This window comes from Equus caballus, chromosome 20, assembly GCF_041296265.1.
Source record: "Equus caballus isolate H_3958 breed thoroughbred chromosome 20, TB-T2T, whole genome shotgun sequence".
Classification (NCBI taxonomy): domain Eukaryota; kingdom Metazoa; phylum Chordata; class Mammalia; order Perissodactyla; family Equidae; genus Equus; species Equus caballus.
In genome coordinates, this window is record NC_091703.1 from 40,075,669 (window position 1) to 40,093,095 (window position 17,427).

General features: G+C 51.5%; 1 protein-coding gene across 2 annotated transcripts in view; it reads right to left on the reverse strand.

The window, feature by feature from the left end:
• The window catches only part of CPNE5 (copine 5), an 86,007-nt gene that overhangs the window by 48,064 nt on the left and 20,516 nt on the right, over positions 1-17,427 (reverse strand). For both annotated transcript variants that reach the window (XM_023624852.2, XM_023624851.2), the window contains exons 4-5: positions 1,547-1,650; positions 53-92 (exon numbers count right to left, since the gene is read on the reverse strand). In XM_023624852.2, the coding sequence (XP_023480620.1) occupies positions 53-92; positions 1,547-1,650 (144 nt within the window). The remainder of the gene's footprint in view (positions 1-52; positions 93-1,546; positions 1,651-17,427) is intronic.

The window sequence follows — 17,427 nt, forward strand, 5'->3', positions numbered from 1 at the left end:
TTTGGCATGTAAGAGACCTTCAGAACCCCTGGGTGGTCATGAGCAGACTCACGTGTTTGGATAAATCAGGACTCTTGGAGTCAACGTCGTATCTGCGGGGAACACAGAGAGATGGGGAAGGCAGCCGGGGCAGCCCGCCCAACCCTGCCTGGGCCCTGGAGCTGAGTCAGGAGTCAGGACGCCTCTCCCCCAAAAGCAGGCTCCAACACAGTGGATATTTCTGGAGTAACGACTGGGAGGCACAAATGGGAGCCTTCTGGGTGCTGGACGTGTTCTGTCTCCTGATCTAGGTGATGGTTACATGAGTGTAAACAGACGTAAAAATGCATCATGGGGTCTGCGTACTTCACTATATATATGTTATACCTCATTGAAAATTGAAAAAATAAAATAAACTTGCTCTGACCCCCGGCTGGTTCACAGGTGGCTGAGCCACCTTGCCCTTCGCTCCTGTTCTGCAATCTTCCCAGCTAAGGCTCAGCTGCCCGTGGAGTTCAGCACCTTGCCTTTGACCTTCCCTGATTGTTTCCCCTTGCCCAGGCCTGCCCTACCTGCCCTCAGGCCCGGTCACTCGAGAAGGAGGGAGGCGTTAACACCTCCACCTCAGCCAGGCCAGCTGCAGGCAGGCTGACCCACAGCTGGGCACCTGCCTTCACCTGGAGCCTGCTCACCTGGAGCACCTCCTCCAGCATCCCCCCACTCACCAGCTAGGCCGGGATGCCTCCTGCTGAGGGGCAGTTATCCTCATACCAGCCCCGTGCCCTGAGAACTTCTCTCTCCAAAATGGCACCAGGTGCCTTCTCTGCACTGGGCTGTTCTGAGTGCCCTCGGCCTCAAGCCCCCATCACTCCCTCCAAGGTCACTTCCTTCCACTGCATTTTTCCCTTTGCTCCCCTAGACCCCAAACTCTCTTTTTTTCCTATTCTGTCCACAATTCTCTGGGACATAGACCCTTCTAACCAGCCCACATCCCATAAAAACAAAAAATAACCCTCCCCGACCTGTTCAGCACACTAAAATGCCACCATCACCTTCACCGGCAACAGAGGGGCCCTCTGCATCTCTGTGATGAACATGCAGATGCCTGGAGCCCAACAAGCCTGGGTACCTCTGTGGGAGGGGAGACTGGAGGGGACCCTCTCCCGAACAAGCTTGGACAGAGGACGAGGTCAATGGGGACCTCCAGGTCACCTGCAGAGAAAAGGGCTCCCCAGCGGTAGAGCTAGAGTTGCCCCCAAGATCTTTCCTCAACCAGCCCCCAGGGCCAGGGAGCTTGCTCAGTGCTGCCCACACTTAACTGAGACAAATGGAGGGCATCAGCTTCGTTCCCTCTCCCTACCTCCTTCCCATCTCCTGCTGAGGGCAGGGCTGGACTTCAGCTAATTGTCACTTGCATCCAAGCCCAGCCCTGGGCTTCCTCTAATATCACACCTCCCCCACCCACCCTGGTAAGGAGAACCCCTGCCCCAACCACAGGTCCTGTAGCCCCATCTCCCACCAGTGTGTTCCTTCCCCAGCTCCAACCTCAGCATCATTTTCCACTTACAGGTCAAAACGGAGGTTCTGCTTCTCCTCGAAGAAGTAATCCACAATGAATTTGCGTACAAAGTCAGGATTGAGCGTATTGTCGATGACTTCAGTGCGTCCGAACTGCAAGAGGAGATGGGTGTGGACCTTGGGGCCAGGCTGGTGGGGCAGCGGTGCACTGGGCTCGGAGCCTCTCAATCCTGGCTGCAGTAATAATAGAAGCCATGCCTCTCCTGGCTCCTGGCCCCCATCCCCACCCCCAGTCGAGGTGAGAGCTGCTCCAACAGTGGAGACCCTCCAGGTTGTGGCTCCAATCGCCATCATCAGCTTTATTCTCCCTCTCTATCTAGGCTCCACCCAAGTTGGATGGTTGTGATACTTGAGCAGGCCCTTCACTTTCCCACCTCACTCCCTTTGCCTATGCCATGTCCTCTACTTGGCCTCCCCTTCTTGGCCCTTGGCGTGTCGTCCATTCCTTCAAGAGCCATTGTTAATGCTGCCTCCTCCAGGAAGCCTTCCCAGTTCCTCCAACCGGAGAGTTTTACTTCCCTCTGAACGGCCATTGAACTTGCGCCTGCCCCTGTGACCACCGAATGCTGACTGATTCCACAGTTAGGTGTGTACTTATTTGATGCCCTAATTATAAGTGCAAGGGCAGAGACAGGGGCTGTGGGATCTTTAAAGATCCCCACCTCTTGGTATGCACGCCCTTGAGTAATCCCTCCCCTTGAATGTGGGCTGGACCTAGTGACTCACTTCTAAGGAACAGCACAGAGCACAAGTCACTTCCAAGGTTGAAATGAATGACTATGACTTTTGCCTCGGGTACCCTCTCTCACTCTGTCTCGCTTGCTCACTTTGATAAAGCCAGCTGCCATGTTGTGAGCCGCCCCAGTGAGAAGCTCCTGTGGCAAGGAAATGAGGGCAGCCTTGGGTCAACAGCCAGCAAGGAACCACGGCTGTCAGCCAACCCATCCCTAAGAATCTGAATCCTACCAACAACCACTGAGTGAACTCAGAGCTGGATCCTGCCCCAGCTGAACCTTGAGATGACTGAGCCCTGGCCAACGCTGTGACCACCGCCTTACGAGGGACCCTGAGATGGAGGACCCCTCAAAGCTGCAGCCAGATTCATGACCCTGTTGTTTCAGTGGCTAAACTCTGGGCTAATCTGTTACTCAGCAATAGATAACAACACAAAGACTTAACTTTCGTGGTACCCCTGCAGCACATACTCTAGAATTTTGTACACATTACACACTCAATAATTGAATCCCATCAGAGTTCCCAAATGGTTTAAGGCAAGTCATCGCCCATTTCCGGGCATCAGAATCGCTTGGAGGGCTTGTTAAAACACAGATGGTAGGCCTCACTCCCAGAGGTTCTGATTCAGTAGGTTTAGGGAGAGGCCTGAGAACCTGCATTTCAAAAAGTGCAGGTGATGCTGACGATGCTGCCCTTTGAGAACCGAACCACTGGGCTAGATTGTGGTACCAGGGCTCTGGGTTCCCCGAGGCCTTCCCGCGCCATGCAGGAGGGCAGCGTGGGCATGGTTCCAGGCCATCGGTTCCATCAAAGCAGCCTCTTTTACATCTGTTCAACACACTGGACATTTCCAGTGAGATTCTGTTTCAAAAAAGGGTCATGAGGCTAAAAGATAAACTGTAAAAGCACCATCCTGTGCTCCTGGAAGGTAGGGAGCGAGGTTCCCCGAAGTCAACAAGATAGGCAGATGCATGATAAATATTTTAAATAGGTGGTTAATCTTTCTTAATATATAAACATGTTTTTTTGGCTTGGGCAGTAATTGCCAAAATAAAAAATTAATCCTGAGTACTAGTCCTCTTTGATGGGGCTCTGCAGTGCAGGAAAATGCCAGCACATGGGCCCCTCTCAGGTGTGGTGGTTATCTGGGGCTTATCCTAGCGTCCTGTTCCACCCGAATTAAGTTAGAAACCTGCAAAGAGAACCTCCCACCCAAGGCAGCGTGGGGTCATCTGAGGAGCTCGACATTTGGCACCTTCTTGCCTCACCCCCTCATCTGGTCAATCTCTCGTTCCTGTCAGTTCCATCGGCTAACTCTCCCTCCCAGCCCCGCCTCCTCTACTGTGGCCTTGGTTGAGCCTCATCATCTTCTCACCTCAACCACTCAACCAATGGCAGCCTCCTAGTGGGCCCCCCATGTGGGCCAGTTGCTAATGCGTGAAGACTCAGCTCCCCAGAAGTCCTGCTCTCTGACTCCCAGCCCTGCCTGTGCTCCCATGATCCTCCTCACATCCCTATCGTGGCCGTTACCACATCCCCTGATGATGACCGGCTGAGGCTCCTTCTACCCCACTAGACTGAGCTTCACAAGCAACCAAGTTTTCCTCATCTTTGCAGCCCAGGACTTGACACAGTGTTTAACAGTCACAGGCCCACAGTTGCAGACGATTATAGGACCAGGAACTGTGCTAAACATCTTGCATCGTATTACCTTATTTAATCCGTTTATGGTAGGCTTCCCCATTTTATAGACGAGACTACAAAAGCACGGAAAAGTACAATAATTTGTCAGGGTCACACAGCTAATAATTGCTGACTTCAAGGCACAACCCAGGCCTCTTGGCCCTGCTCTTGAAGCCATGTTGTGCTACATGTAAAGTCCTGAGGGCAGGGATGGCAGAAGCTCGCTGCTCGTGGCGCCTGGTTCACAGCAGGTCCTCGGGAATTATGGAATGAAGTAAGCTTGGATGAGTGGGTTTGAGTCCCGACCTCATCACAGCTAATTGTGTGACTTGATCAGAGCCTTTCCACACCTCAGTTTCCTTATCAGAAGATGGAGAATAATACCACTTGTCCTGCATACTTCTAGAGTTATCATCCAACTCAATCCCATTATTCATTCAACAGTTTTCAAGCACACACTATAGGCCAGGCAGTGTGCTGGGTGCTGAGTTACCAACATAACTAGAACATGAATCCTGTACTTAAGGAGGTCACTATCACAGGCAGGACAACTCATAAATAGTCACAATAACAGTGCTAAGAGAGCTACATAGAGGGTCTATGGCAGGCTCCTCCCCCTGGCTGCACACTACAATCACTGGGGAAGTGTGAAGAGATTGAAATGTAGAAAAAGGCAGATTACTGGGTGTCCTGTTTCATATACTAGTCCCGGGATCTGACTTCACAGAGGTCTGCACCTTCCGTTGTCTTTCACTTACTTTACAGCTCTGTAAATTGTAGGAAGCATAGAGTAATGCAAAGGATTCTTATCCACAGAAACGCAAATGGATTTTGTTCAGTGGAATGCAATTGACGATTTGATTACTAGCCTGTAGCTACTGACTGATTTTGCACCCATTTGTAAATTCATTTCAGCATTCCTGACTGCCTGTATGTGTGTGTTGTTTGAATTACTTGAACCAGTTGTGACATCTTACTGGTTCCCTCACTAATTAATTAATGAATTAAATAAATCTTTGCCACGTGTTCATTTTATATTTCTATGGGAGTCATGATCTTATGTTTTTTAAAAATGTTTCCTTTAACAGGAGTTTTTAAAAAATACCCATGCTCAAGCCCCACCTTGCCAATTAAATCCAAATCTCGACGGGTGGGGCCTGAACCACTGTTTTTAAAAAGTTCCCTAGTTGATTCTAATGTTCAGATAGAGTTGAGAACCACTGATGAATAAGAATACAGCAGGAGGAAGGAAGAAAACTAATATTTACTGAGCACTTACTGAATACTCAATAGATCAATTGGATCATTAAGTTATTTCATTCGATGCTCACAAAAACCCTTTGAGTTATTACCCATTTTACAAGTGAGGAAACTGAGAATCAGAGAGGTTAAGTAACTTGCCCAAGGTGACATAGTTAGGCAGAGCTGGGATCAAAACCCAGGTACGTCTAACTCCAAAACCCATTATATTTTTACTTCATCTAACTGCCAGGAGTCCTCCAGCATAATGAAAATCAAATAAAGAGGAGGTTTACTTCCCAAGCATTTATGGAAGCCCCACTGTGTGCAAGGCAATGGGGAGGCTATCCAGTTGACTAAGACTGGGTTCCTGCCCCACCACCTAAATTCAATAACAATCTTATAATGTATAAACGTATAACCCTTGTTTCAAAAGAATTCCTGCATCGTCCTCTCCTGCTCTTTCTAATTCTCAATACCTCCCATCTTCAGACAAAAGGGATATTTCTCCTAATGGCTTTCTTGAGGAATATTCCAAGTAAACACCCAGGTTCCAGAGAGTCCTACCTCCCCCTCAACACGCCGCCCTCCTCCCCCAAACACCTTAAAAAATCCCTGCGCAGAATGTCATCTAACCCCAGCCTGGAGGGAGCATGCATTCCTTGTGCGGTCTCTCTCCCCACCCCGCTCAGGCAGAGACTCCAAGGAAAACACCCGCTAGGGAAGATGACAGCGCTGCTTTTAAAATGGCATTTGAAGCTTCAACGGAGGGGATTCCCTAGAGATTGAGCTCTGCCAGAGAAGAAAATGGAGTTCCCCTGGAAACAGGACAGGGAGGGGGACTCCAAGGGCCCCCCAGAATCTCCTAGAGCAGGAAAGGGGCAAGCGAGGGGGCTGGGCAGTGATGAAGGACCAGGACGAGGGGGTCATTAACATAAGCACAGCACAAACAAGTGCGAAATCTACAACCCGGACACTCACTAAAGATGTTATAGAGCCTTCATTACTCCGGCTAATAACAAAGAAAAAAAATGCAAAAACTTGGATTTAAAAAAATCCAAGAAGCCACCAGGTCCCTGTCAGGCCTGATTTACACCCCTATTAATGATAATAGGAACACAACGGAACTGATGTTTTTCAAAAAAATCAATTTGGTTGTATTTAGTTCTACATAGAAGTATAGGGTTTTTAAGCCAGAGGGACTTGGAGAGAAGAGGTATTAGGCAAGCAGTGGGAAGCACAGGAAGGCGTGGATCCGACTGCTGTGCACCCGCCCGCCTCGCGGGGAAGGAGGGGAGGGTGGGTTAACCCCTCGCCACCCGCCCCCCATAACCTGGAGCCAGACCAGCCCTGGAAGTGCCTGTCCCTCCTTCCAGTCCATTTATCCACACTCCAGGCTATGGGGGGGTGGGGGGGTTGTCTCACACTGCTCACAGTAAGGGGCACAGACCACCAAACACTGGTGGGCACAGGAATTCTATCATTAACAAAGCCGAAGAGAAGCCCCAAAATCTTTGTTTTACCCAGTGATTCTAACACAGAGAACCCTAGAGAATTGTTGGGAAGGTGGACAAGTGTGGACTGGGTAGGCTGTGGTGTGAAATTGGGGAAGGGGCCAAGCCATCAGGGAGGTGAGGGGGGACCTGCCTGACCCCGGGGGCTGGGACAGCCTCCCAGTGGGAAGAAAGAGTAAGTATAAATGAGAAAGAAGCCTGGAAATTAGGGTATTCACCCTCTGAAAAGCTCACTTCTTGTTCCTGGCAACAAAACCCAGTGGGAAAGGCTCCTGACATGTCACAAAAGATTCTCCCAAGGGCTCCTACAACCTCTATGACTAAGCCCCAAGAATATCAATTAAGCAGCATTAATTACATATCATCAGCTCCAGTGAGACCCTCAAAAGGGAGGCAGACTTGAAACTTCTTTGAGGACTAAATTAAGTGGTTCCCAGGGGCTCTGCTACACACAGAAGTTGGGATTTATGGGGGCGGGTGGGCAGCTGTCCCGCCACTGCCCTGGGACAAAGGCCAGTGCAGGGCTGGGATTGAGAATCGGGGTCAGGCAAGCAAAGGCACAGGGAGAAGGGAGATGAGAGGAGACAGAGGAGGGGGTATTTCTTCCTGCTCTGGCTCAGCCTTGGCACCATGGTTCTGGGAGAGGTTGTGTGTCGTTCCCCCCACCCCCACCCCGTCCCACCCTCTGCCTCTCACTCACAGACACAGCACTGTCTCCTGCCACTGCCCCTTCAAGCCTGGGGTGGGAACAGCTCCCTGCTGGTGCTAGGCCCTGGGTGCTGCACTGTCCCCTCTGGGTTTCCACAACCTCACCCACACCTTTGAAAGAAATCCATTAAATCTCTTCAGTTAAACCAACTGAGTAGAATTCTCTTTTCTGCTGGGACCCTGACATATATTTTCTCTCTCACATTCACACACACAATTTCCAACTCAGTTGAACACAAACCAAGAAGGGTCCTCCCGCCCCGAACCCCCTCTTCTCAGACTGTGTAACATTCATGTGTCAACCCGCAAAAGCAGAAACCAGTTTAACCGGCAAAGTGTTTATTTGGGACCAAAGAATTGCAATTTGGGGAGCACAGAGTCAGGTAGAAACCCGAATAGTGTCCCACTAGGGAGTAAAATCAGGGATTTTTAAAGGCAAAGAGAGGAGGTTGTATTACAAAAAGTTTTAATTGGAGTTGGAGGCAGAGAGCTAGTCCTGGCTAAACATTGACTATTGACTCCATCTTCAGAAAGTCCACAACCCTCTCTCTTTGCGATCAGGATGTCCCTTCTCCTGCTGACGTCTCAAACAATTGCTTGTAAAGCAATTGCCGTTTTGGATCAGTCCAAAGGTTTGGCCCAGGCCAAGGTTCAAGCCAGCAGTTGAGTCCGTGACTCCCGCCCATGCAGCCAAGAAACCCAAGGTCCCATGACAGCCCTTGGGGATGCAGGGGCTCAGTACTGCTGTCCCACCAAAGGGCCTCAGCGGGGACTCTCAGGGACCAGGGCTCCCACCCCAACCTCCACCCATCCCAGCCACACAGGTGCCACAGTGAGGGCCAGGTAGGGAATGATACTACATGATTAGAGTCAGGGTTTGAGGATCTTAACCTGGGCTCGAAGTGAGTTTGTGACACCCCGAAATTGAATGCAAATATCTGTACATGTCTACATTTTCTGGGGAGAGATGCATGGTGTTCATCAATTTCTCAAAGGGAAGCATGTCTTCAGAAAGCTTTATGGGGGTCGGTTCCGTGGCCGAGTGGTTAAGTTCGTGTGCTCCACTGCGGCAGCCCAGGGTTCGGATCCTGGGCACGGACACGGCACCGCTCGTCAGGCCATGTTGAGGCGGTGTCCCACATCCCACAACTAGAAGGACCTGCAACTAAGATATACAACTGTGTACAGGCGGGGTTTGGGGAGATAAAGCAGAAAAAAAAAAAAAAAGATTGGCAACAGATGTTAGCCCAGGTGCCAATCTTTAAAAAAAAAAAAAGAAAGCTTTATGAATCACTGATTCTAGCTTTGAAGGCCGATCTTAGGGTTTCCCACAGAGAGCAGTAAAGTGAAGTAGTTAACAGAGCAGTCTGGGGCCAGGCTTCCTGGGTTGAAACCTGGCTCTACTATTCACTGGCTGTGTGACCTTGGGCAAATCCCTTCACCTCTCTGTGCCTCAGTTTCCTCTTCTGTAAAATGGGAATAACCATCTATCTACACGTTGTAAGGCTGTCAGAGGCTTAAATGACCTGATTTATTTAACATTCTTAGTCTCGAAGATGCTCCTGGCTCTCACCACTGACATTTTCTGCTTACCTTCCATGCCTGAGAAGGTTTCTGTCCTCTGTCTAAAGGGGTCCTCCGTGCCTGAGTCCCCTGGAGGCCCCAGCTCTGAGTGGTTTCTCTCCAGATATCTTCCACACACAGGGTAAGGCTGAGGGGAAAACGCAGGGCCAGCCCTTTGCTCTTACAAACCAGCTACTCCACTAAGATCCGAGCTCTGCCCTCCCCATGGGCTCCCCACAATGCCAGGGTCCAGCAATGCCCCAGGCCTCCGTTAGAAAAAAGGCAGTGGAATGGGAAAGTTCTGCTTAGAGACCCAGGCCTGGAGAAGAAAATGCACTCTGGCCTCTGGGAGGGGAGGGAGGCAGGCAGAGCCCTTGGGCAAGGAGGCCGCTGAGCGAGAGTGGGGATGGAGGGTGTGGGGGGGGGGGGGAGGGCCCGCTCAGACACACTGACTGGCAAGGAGGTGCAGAGCAAGGCAGCCTGGGAAGAGGCTCTCTCTGTTGCTTCCAGATTTCTAAAATCTGGGCCCCTCCTTCTTGCTGGGGGCAGCGACAGCAAGCAGCTCAGGGACGTCTCCCAACATCTGGGTCAACTCCCCGCAAATGCCTGCGGCTGAGGGCACTGGGGCCTGGGGCCAGGGTGGGGTAGAGGGGTAACCAGGCCATGGGCCCAGGACCCCCACTGGCCAGGGTTCTGTTGCTTATTATCACAACCCTGATATAGCCCTACTGCATGCCAGGCACTAAGTCTTTCCCATATATTAGCTCATTTAATCTTCATAACACCCTTATAAGGCAGTACTATTATTGTCCTCATTTTACAGATAAGTAAACTGAGATCAGACTCACGCGAGGTCACACAGCTAATGGGTGGCAGGAACAGGATTTAAACCCAGGCAGTCTGGCTCCAAATCAATAAGGAGTTGATCTCGTCACTAACCAATACGAGGTTAATACCATGAGTGAGGCTGGGACTATGTCCTATCCAGTCTGTCCTCCTGTAGCTCTCCCACCCCCGGCCCAACCGCTGAATGTCTGCAGTGCTTACGGTCCCTTCCACCTTGTTAACTCTTCCTGCAGGGCTGGGTGGTTCTACAGGTCAGGTGGTACAGGTGAGTGCCCTGACCTATACCTCTGCTCAACCCCCACTTCCAAGCCCTATACACACACACACACACACACACCCAGTCCTGGTCCCTCCTGTGATTTCCATAAACATTTGTTGATTAATTAACGAGTTGACCTAGAACCTAAACATTTTAGAGCCTGAAGGAACCAAATCCTCTCAAGCAATGAGAAGAGAGAGTCAGAGAAGGGGTTGGGGAGTTCACACAGCTGACGAGGAAAAGGGCCATGACAAGAGCCCAGGGCAGGTGGGCTCCGGCCCTGGCCGTGCCCTGTTCTCCCAGCAGCCTGTCAACGCCCCCTCTCTCATCTTTCTTCCTTCCATCAAAGCCTCCTCCTCCTTCCATGTTGTATCGTGACTTCTCATCTTCAAAACACTTCCGCACATCCATGGTCTCATTTAACGCAGCACTGACCTCGTGGAGAAGATATTCTTATCATCCCAGTCTTACAGATGAAGGAACAGAGCTCCAGGAGCCAGAGGGTCCCCCCCAGAGGCACTGGGCGGTGGGGAGGGGGAACCAGGGCTCCCAAGAGTGACGAGGCACCGCATGCGCCCTGTGGTGTTCCTCGCGGTCCCCTGCCTCAGTAACGAGTGGGTGGCTCTGTGAGCCTGGACAATCTTACTGGCCCCTGATGTAAGCAGCTCTCGCCTTTTTACAAATTACAGCTGGAAGAAGCTCTGGAGACCTCCCCCCAGCTGCAAAGCCCCCTGGCTGTGCCGGCCAGACCGAAAGAGGCCGGAACTGACAGACTGCTCTCTACCTCGAAGCTGCCCCCCTTCCCCAGCCGGAGCTCCCCTATAATTTTCATATATTATTGATGGCTCCTTAACTGGGGATTCTAGAAGCCTTGCTGCAGAGCCCAGCCCTGGCCCCTCATGAATCATGTTCACCGGGATTAAAATTAGAGGCCAGAAAGCTATCTGACTCAAATAGAAACAGGAAACGAGAATGTGCTTTCCAAGGTTGGCTCTGGGAATGGAGTCCAGGTGGGCGCCCACGGCTGGAGAGGAGAAGGGCCTGAGGTCAGGGCACCAGAAAGGGGGGCCTGGGTTGTGGGGAGGGGCACAGAAGACCTGGTTCCATGCCAAGCCCGCCACCATCTTGGGTCTGGAAAGTTCTCTTGCTGGAGGTGGCCAGGATTCTGTGGCCACCCCCTCCTTGTAGAGTGAGGAAAACCAGGCCCAGAGAGGGGAAGGGGCTTGTCTAAAGTCACACAGAGCAAACCACAACTTCTGTGGCCTAGTGGCCTCCCAGACCACTTCCTGTTTTCTTAAGGCCTCCAGGTGAGGAAGGGCCGAGGTGGAGAGGGGGGACCTGAGGGAGGGGACCCAAGGCCCCAGAGGCCTTCCCAGTGCTCAGGCCTGGACAGAGAAGGTTTCCTCTCTGGCCCCAGACACCAGCAGCAGCCTGTGAAATTTTACCAAGCTCATAATGAAAGACTTCCTGCCAAAAAGATTAGTTCCTAATTAGCCATTGTTCCAGATAATCTGTGAAATCATCCCAGCTTCTGGGGGAATGGCCCTTTTACCAACAAGCCTGGCTGCCAAGCTGCTGGCACGACACTCCCCCAGTCTGTTCCCCTGGTCCCGCCTGGGTGGCTGGGCTGGGGTCTGGCTGCAGCGCATTGGGGGAGGGGCCTCCACAAGCCTCGCCCTAAAGGCACGTGTCCCCATGCGCACCCCAAAATGTCTGTAGTTCCTACCGAATGGCATCAGGATGTCTGAAATGATGCCAGCGGTTTCTTCCTCTGGGTAAAGCAATATTTTCCTAAGTAAAGTACTTAGGGTTTCTTATGAGAGCCATTACTGAGCATTTTCTCCATGCGTCCCAGGCACTTGACATGAATTAGCTCGGCTAATCCTCACAGCAGGCTTGGGAGCCCGAGCTCTTGCCCAAGAGCCCAGCTGGGCAGGCGGCGGCCCGCGTCTGGACCCAGTGACCTTGACTTCAGAGCCCACACTCTCAACAGCTCAGCCACCAGGTCCTAGACTGGTCATCAGGGATCCCAAATTGGGCTCACAGCCTGGTGGGCAGAGGGTCATTTCATTTTACATTTAAACTCTTGGCCATTGGACAAGCTGGATCCCCACTGCCCCTGCCCACCATCATCTCATCCCGGGAGCTCCACAAGGCTTCAAACCGTCTTCCTCCTTCTGCCCTTTCCCCTGCAGTCTGCTCTGCACACAGTGGCCAGAGCTATCTTTCTGAAACATAAACTGGGCTGCATCACTCCCCTGCTCGAAACCCTCAAATAGCTTCCCATCACACTTAGAGCAGTACCTGAACTCCTACATGGCCTATGAAGCCCTACAGGACCAGCCCCTGCCAACCCCTGTGACCATATTGCCCACTGTCTTCATTGTTCACACCACTCAAACTACACCGGCCTTCTTTTTGTCCTCCGAGTACAATGAGCTTGTTCCCACCTCGGGGCCTTTGCACTTGCTGTTCCCTCTGCCTGGAACACCCTCCTCCCAGACTTATGCATGTACCACGCAGGACTCAACTCCAGGGTCACCAGCCCCTCAGCAGGACCTTCCTTGAGCCCCTCTAACTAAAGCAGCTCCCTCTGGCCACTGTCTCATTATGCTGTTTTATCCTTTCACAGCACTTAGCAATCAGTACCTGAAACTACCCAATTTCAAGCCGCTCCAGAGCAGGGACTCTGCCTGTCTTGTTCTCCACTCTGTGCCTGGATCAGGGTCTGGCATATAGTAGGTGCTCAATAAACACTTACTCACTGACTGCTGCCTCTTCGGGAACCGTGATTAAATCTAAGACCTTGTACTCCCAACAGGGCCCTACAGGGTGCCACCCGCCCTTCCTGAGCTGAGCTCTCGTGTCTCTCCAACACACCCCGGGGCCACAGTCAGATCCAGTCACTGCCGTCTCATGGACAGGCGGGGCAGTCCCACCTCCAGACTTTGCTCACGTCAGGCCCCATTCCTGTAACGCCCTTTCTTCCTCCCACCGTCCTTCAAGTCCCAGGCCTGGTGCCACCTCCCCTTGGAAGCCCCCCCAGCCCTCTGGATCTTTCCTTGCTCTGAAGTGCTGAGAATTCATGTCTAAACCACTTGGGTGGCTCTTGGCCTAGTCGTGGTCTGGAACTTGAGGCCTCCAAGAAAATCTGTTCCAATACCCTCATCACAATGAAGAAAACGAGGCGTTTAAATCCTTCTATATCTTTGTCTGGTATCCCCAGCTGCCCGTAAGTTCTCTGAGGGCAGAGACTTCCCTGCTACAGCTTTGCACCCTGGAGGATACCAGAGTGTCTTATTCAACTTATTTTCTCCTCTTGGCCTCCACTCTCTTATCTACAGAATGGGTTACCTGAGATAAAGCGCGTACATCGCCTGGTACGTTGCCCGGCACCCAGACCCCATCAATGATACTATTTTTACCAAGTGCCCACCTGGCTCCTCCAACTTATCCTATGTTATCTCTAATCCTCAGACAGTCCAGCACGTAAGTATTGTTAGTTGCCCATTTTACGTGTGAGGAAACTGAGGCTCAGAGAGGGTAAGTGTCTAATACAAGGTCACACAGGTCTAAGTACCAGGGTCTTGAGACAAACCCGGGTCTGTCTGACTCCCAAGAACAGCCCATGACACCACCACCCCTCTGTGGTTCAACAGGGAGAGAACTCTGGTTTCCTTGCCCTGTCCTCTGGGGTAAGCCTCACCATCTCTCTGAGATCTGGGGATAATCTCTCCCTGCCTGCAAAGTTGTTATAAGGATTAGGGACGATGAGTTTGAGATGCTGGGCAGACGGCAGACACTCAGTAAAGGATGCCCACTGTTACACAGCAGATTTTCTGTACATCTTGGTTGATTCTCTGAGTAGCTTGAACAATCAGAGTTATCAGGAACAATCTCGGCTGCTGGATCGGCGTGTCTGGGGAGCTCAGAGAGAGCTAAAGGGGAATCAGAGTCAGATAAAGGCAGGGGCGTGGCTGGAGGGCTTCCTTTGGAGGAAAGGCATGAGGGTGGGAAGTACACCAGTCCAGGGGCGCAGAATGTTTGGAAGCTGGAGGGAGGACACAGCTAGGGAAGGAGCGGGGAACAGGCCACGAGGTAGGCTGAGAAAAGCTTGGAGTCAAACAGCTTGCGTTTTGTTCTATTGTTTATAAAATATATGACTTGAAATTATCTTTTTAAATGAGTTTCCTCCATCCTAGGAGTGGGAGTTACATCTGAAAGACCCTAACGAGGAGGCCTCACCTCAAATATGTTATCTCCTGGGCACTGGAGAAGCTATGAACAGAGGGGTGTTAGCAATGATTTTTCATGGCCAACAGGAAGGTGTGGAGAGACACATGGGTGGTTAGAAGTGTCATACAAGCAAGTAAGCACCTGCACTAGCAGTGTGTGAGCATCTGTGGAGACCAGCGACCTCACGCCTTGGGAACGGGCCTGGGCTTCTGACACCCCTGCGCTCTCCCACACATGGTGCCACTGCAGCCTGATCCTCACCAGCACACGAACACAGTCTCTTGTCCTGCCTCCGGCTAGCCTTTCAGCCAAGAGGTAGGTCCTGGGACCTCACTGAACATATAGGACAGGTGTGCGACTGGGGGCCACTTGCTAATATTAGGCAGAGTCTAAGCTTGAATGTTAGACCATATGAAACTGCCAACGTTTTCAAGGCGCAAATCCACGCAGTTCAACCCAAGACACCGGTGCACGGGGCAGAAGTCAGCCCGAGTCGTGTTTTCACGGCTGTGTAGGCTCCATGGTGGAGGCTGAGCGGATGCAGAGATGTGCCTGCACCCACCCCTGCCTGTGGGAGGCTGCTGGTATCTGCCCCAAAGGCCCGACAGCTGCAGAGAGCCCACTGTGCTTAGGTGGTTTCGTAACAGATTTGAATCCCCACCCTGCGCCCATTAACCACATGGCCTTGAACAGCTGCTTCAACTTTCCCTGCCTCCCAGGCCAGTACCACCTCCCCAGTGGTCGCTGCAGCACTGGGAGGCACCAGCAGAGCACACAGCAGGGGGCACCAGTGGTAGTCCCTTTCTTGCGGCCATTTTTAGGGTAGTCCGCGTGGAGAGGCTCTAACACCAGGCTAAGAAGTTGATGTTTTGTCTCAGAGGCTTAGGGAACAGGTGAATTCCTGAGCTGTGATTTTGAGAGCCATCGGAACCAGCGAAAAGCACTTTTTAGCTCAGGAGGAGCTAAAGGGGAGAGAAGGGATGCTGGCCGCTGAGGGCAGAGCCAGAGAGGAAGATCGAGGTCTGGAAGGGAGCAGGAGCCAGACAGGCTGCCACTCACAGAGGCAGAGTTTGGTGGGCAGACTGAGAGGCAGGTAAACATCGCAGGCAGATAAAGACCGGGAGAGGACAAAGGCACCAGAGAGACAGGGAGCTGGGGTCCTGCACTGTCAGCGGCCACCATCCTGGCGGCCAGTGAGCCAAACTGCAATGCTCTGTTTGGGCACGACACAGCGATAATGGCATCCCTGCCTCTGGCCCGTCCTGGAAGAGCCCCTCCTGATGAGGAACTCTTCCCACAAGGAGCTGGGATGCTTCTCTTCAAGCCCTTCTCCTCCTGGAAGCCCTCACTCCTGGAGCCAATCAGGTCCTGGCGCCCCAGGCTGAGAAGGGGACTCAGGTTTCACAGGAAGCCTGAATATTCTAGAATGTTGGCTGTCTCCGGGTGCGGGCAGGTTGGTTTAGTTCGCTGGGTCTCCAAGTGCAGCCGTTCCCACTGTGATGGAGCGCCCAGGTGCCCAAGCTGGGCAAGGGCACCTTACAACGGATATTTCCAGGCATTTTCGCAAGTATTATTATCTTAGTTAGTCCTCCCAAGAAGATGTCCCAACCCCATTTCCCAGTTGAGTAAGCTGAGACTTGGAGAAGATAAACACCTCACCAGTCACATAGTCAATAAATATGAGCTGGGATGGGAACCCAGGGTTTTGGAAGTTAAGTTCACAGCCTCACCTGACAAGGCATTTGACTGTTACTCATACTTAAGGACCAGATCGAGAAATATGGGAAGGGTTATAACAAAGTTATGTAGAACTACATAGGTGGCTGAACAGCATATCCCAAAGGTCAGCTAAAGAACTGAGGTCAATCTGGGAAAAGGTGTCTAGTGGAGGACCACAGACCTCCATCCCATTCACCCCCTGTCACTCATGTGGATGACAACTGCCGCCGCCAGCACCAGAAAGCAGAACCAAGAGGATGGACAAGCGTAATTCAACATGATCATAAGACCGTAACTACAGACTGAATCTACCAAATGACACATCACAGAGGGAAACGTAATATGTCACATTTAGGTTCAAAAACTCAATTGCCAAATCTACACTGGAGGAATTCTGTTTGGACAGCACCTCATGTGAGAAAAACACAGGAGCCTCCAAACTCAAAGTGAAGTAAGTCAAAGACAGCTGCCAAAAAGGCTAGTGGACGCCTAGACAGTGCCGACAGATGTCTAACCCTCAGAAACAGACACACTCTGCAGAGACCAGAGGGAGGAGCGTGATCGTGCAGGTCAAGCCCTGGTGAGGAGGAAGCCAGTCCGTGACCCTCTGGGCTGGAGAAGTGGACGGTGCGGGACACACCCTCTGGGAAGAACACTGACAAACGGACATGTGTTCCAGGGCTGTGCCTGGATTGGTAAAGGGACAAGAGACAGTGATGCAAAGAGGAACCACTGACAGAAATGGTCACATTCTAAGTCTGCCCGAAAGCAGACTAACAGGGCCTGAGCGCCGTCCTCCAATATTGAGGGAAAGAGCACGTGGAAGAAGAAACCAACTTACTTTGTCCATCTAAGGAGGGCAGAATTAGGAAGAAGTGGAATTTTGCCTTTTATAGATAACTCTATTATGGGTCTTACAATTTCGTGTTCTAGAAACCACTTTCACCTTGATCTTTCTGTGCTTCAGTTTTCTCCTCTGCGAATAATGATGATGATGATGATGATGATGATGATGATGATGATAATGATATCTTCTTCACAGGGCTGTTGTGAGGATTAAATGAGTTACTACATGTAAATGCTTACAACAGTGCCTGGCACACTACTGTTATGTAAGTGTTTGCTATTAGCATTATTACTGCTGTTCTTGTTACCTCCCTGAATTGCAAGTGAGCTGCTCTGGCCTCAGACACTGTCTGGTACCCCTCTGTGTCCCAGCATTCTCCCCTGGCACACAGTAGGTGCTCAACACATGCTCACTGAGTCAGAGTTACGTGGAGGCACATATCAAGGTGCTCCGAGGAGGATCATTCCGAATATTTAGAGATGAACGGTCATCCCCAGCTGGTATTAAAATGTTCAGCGGGC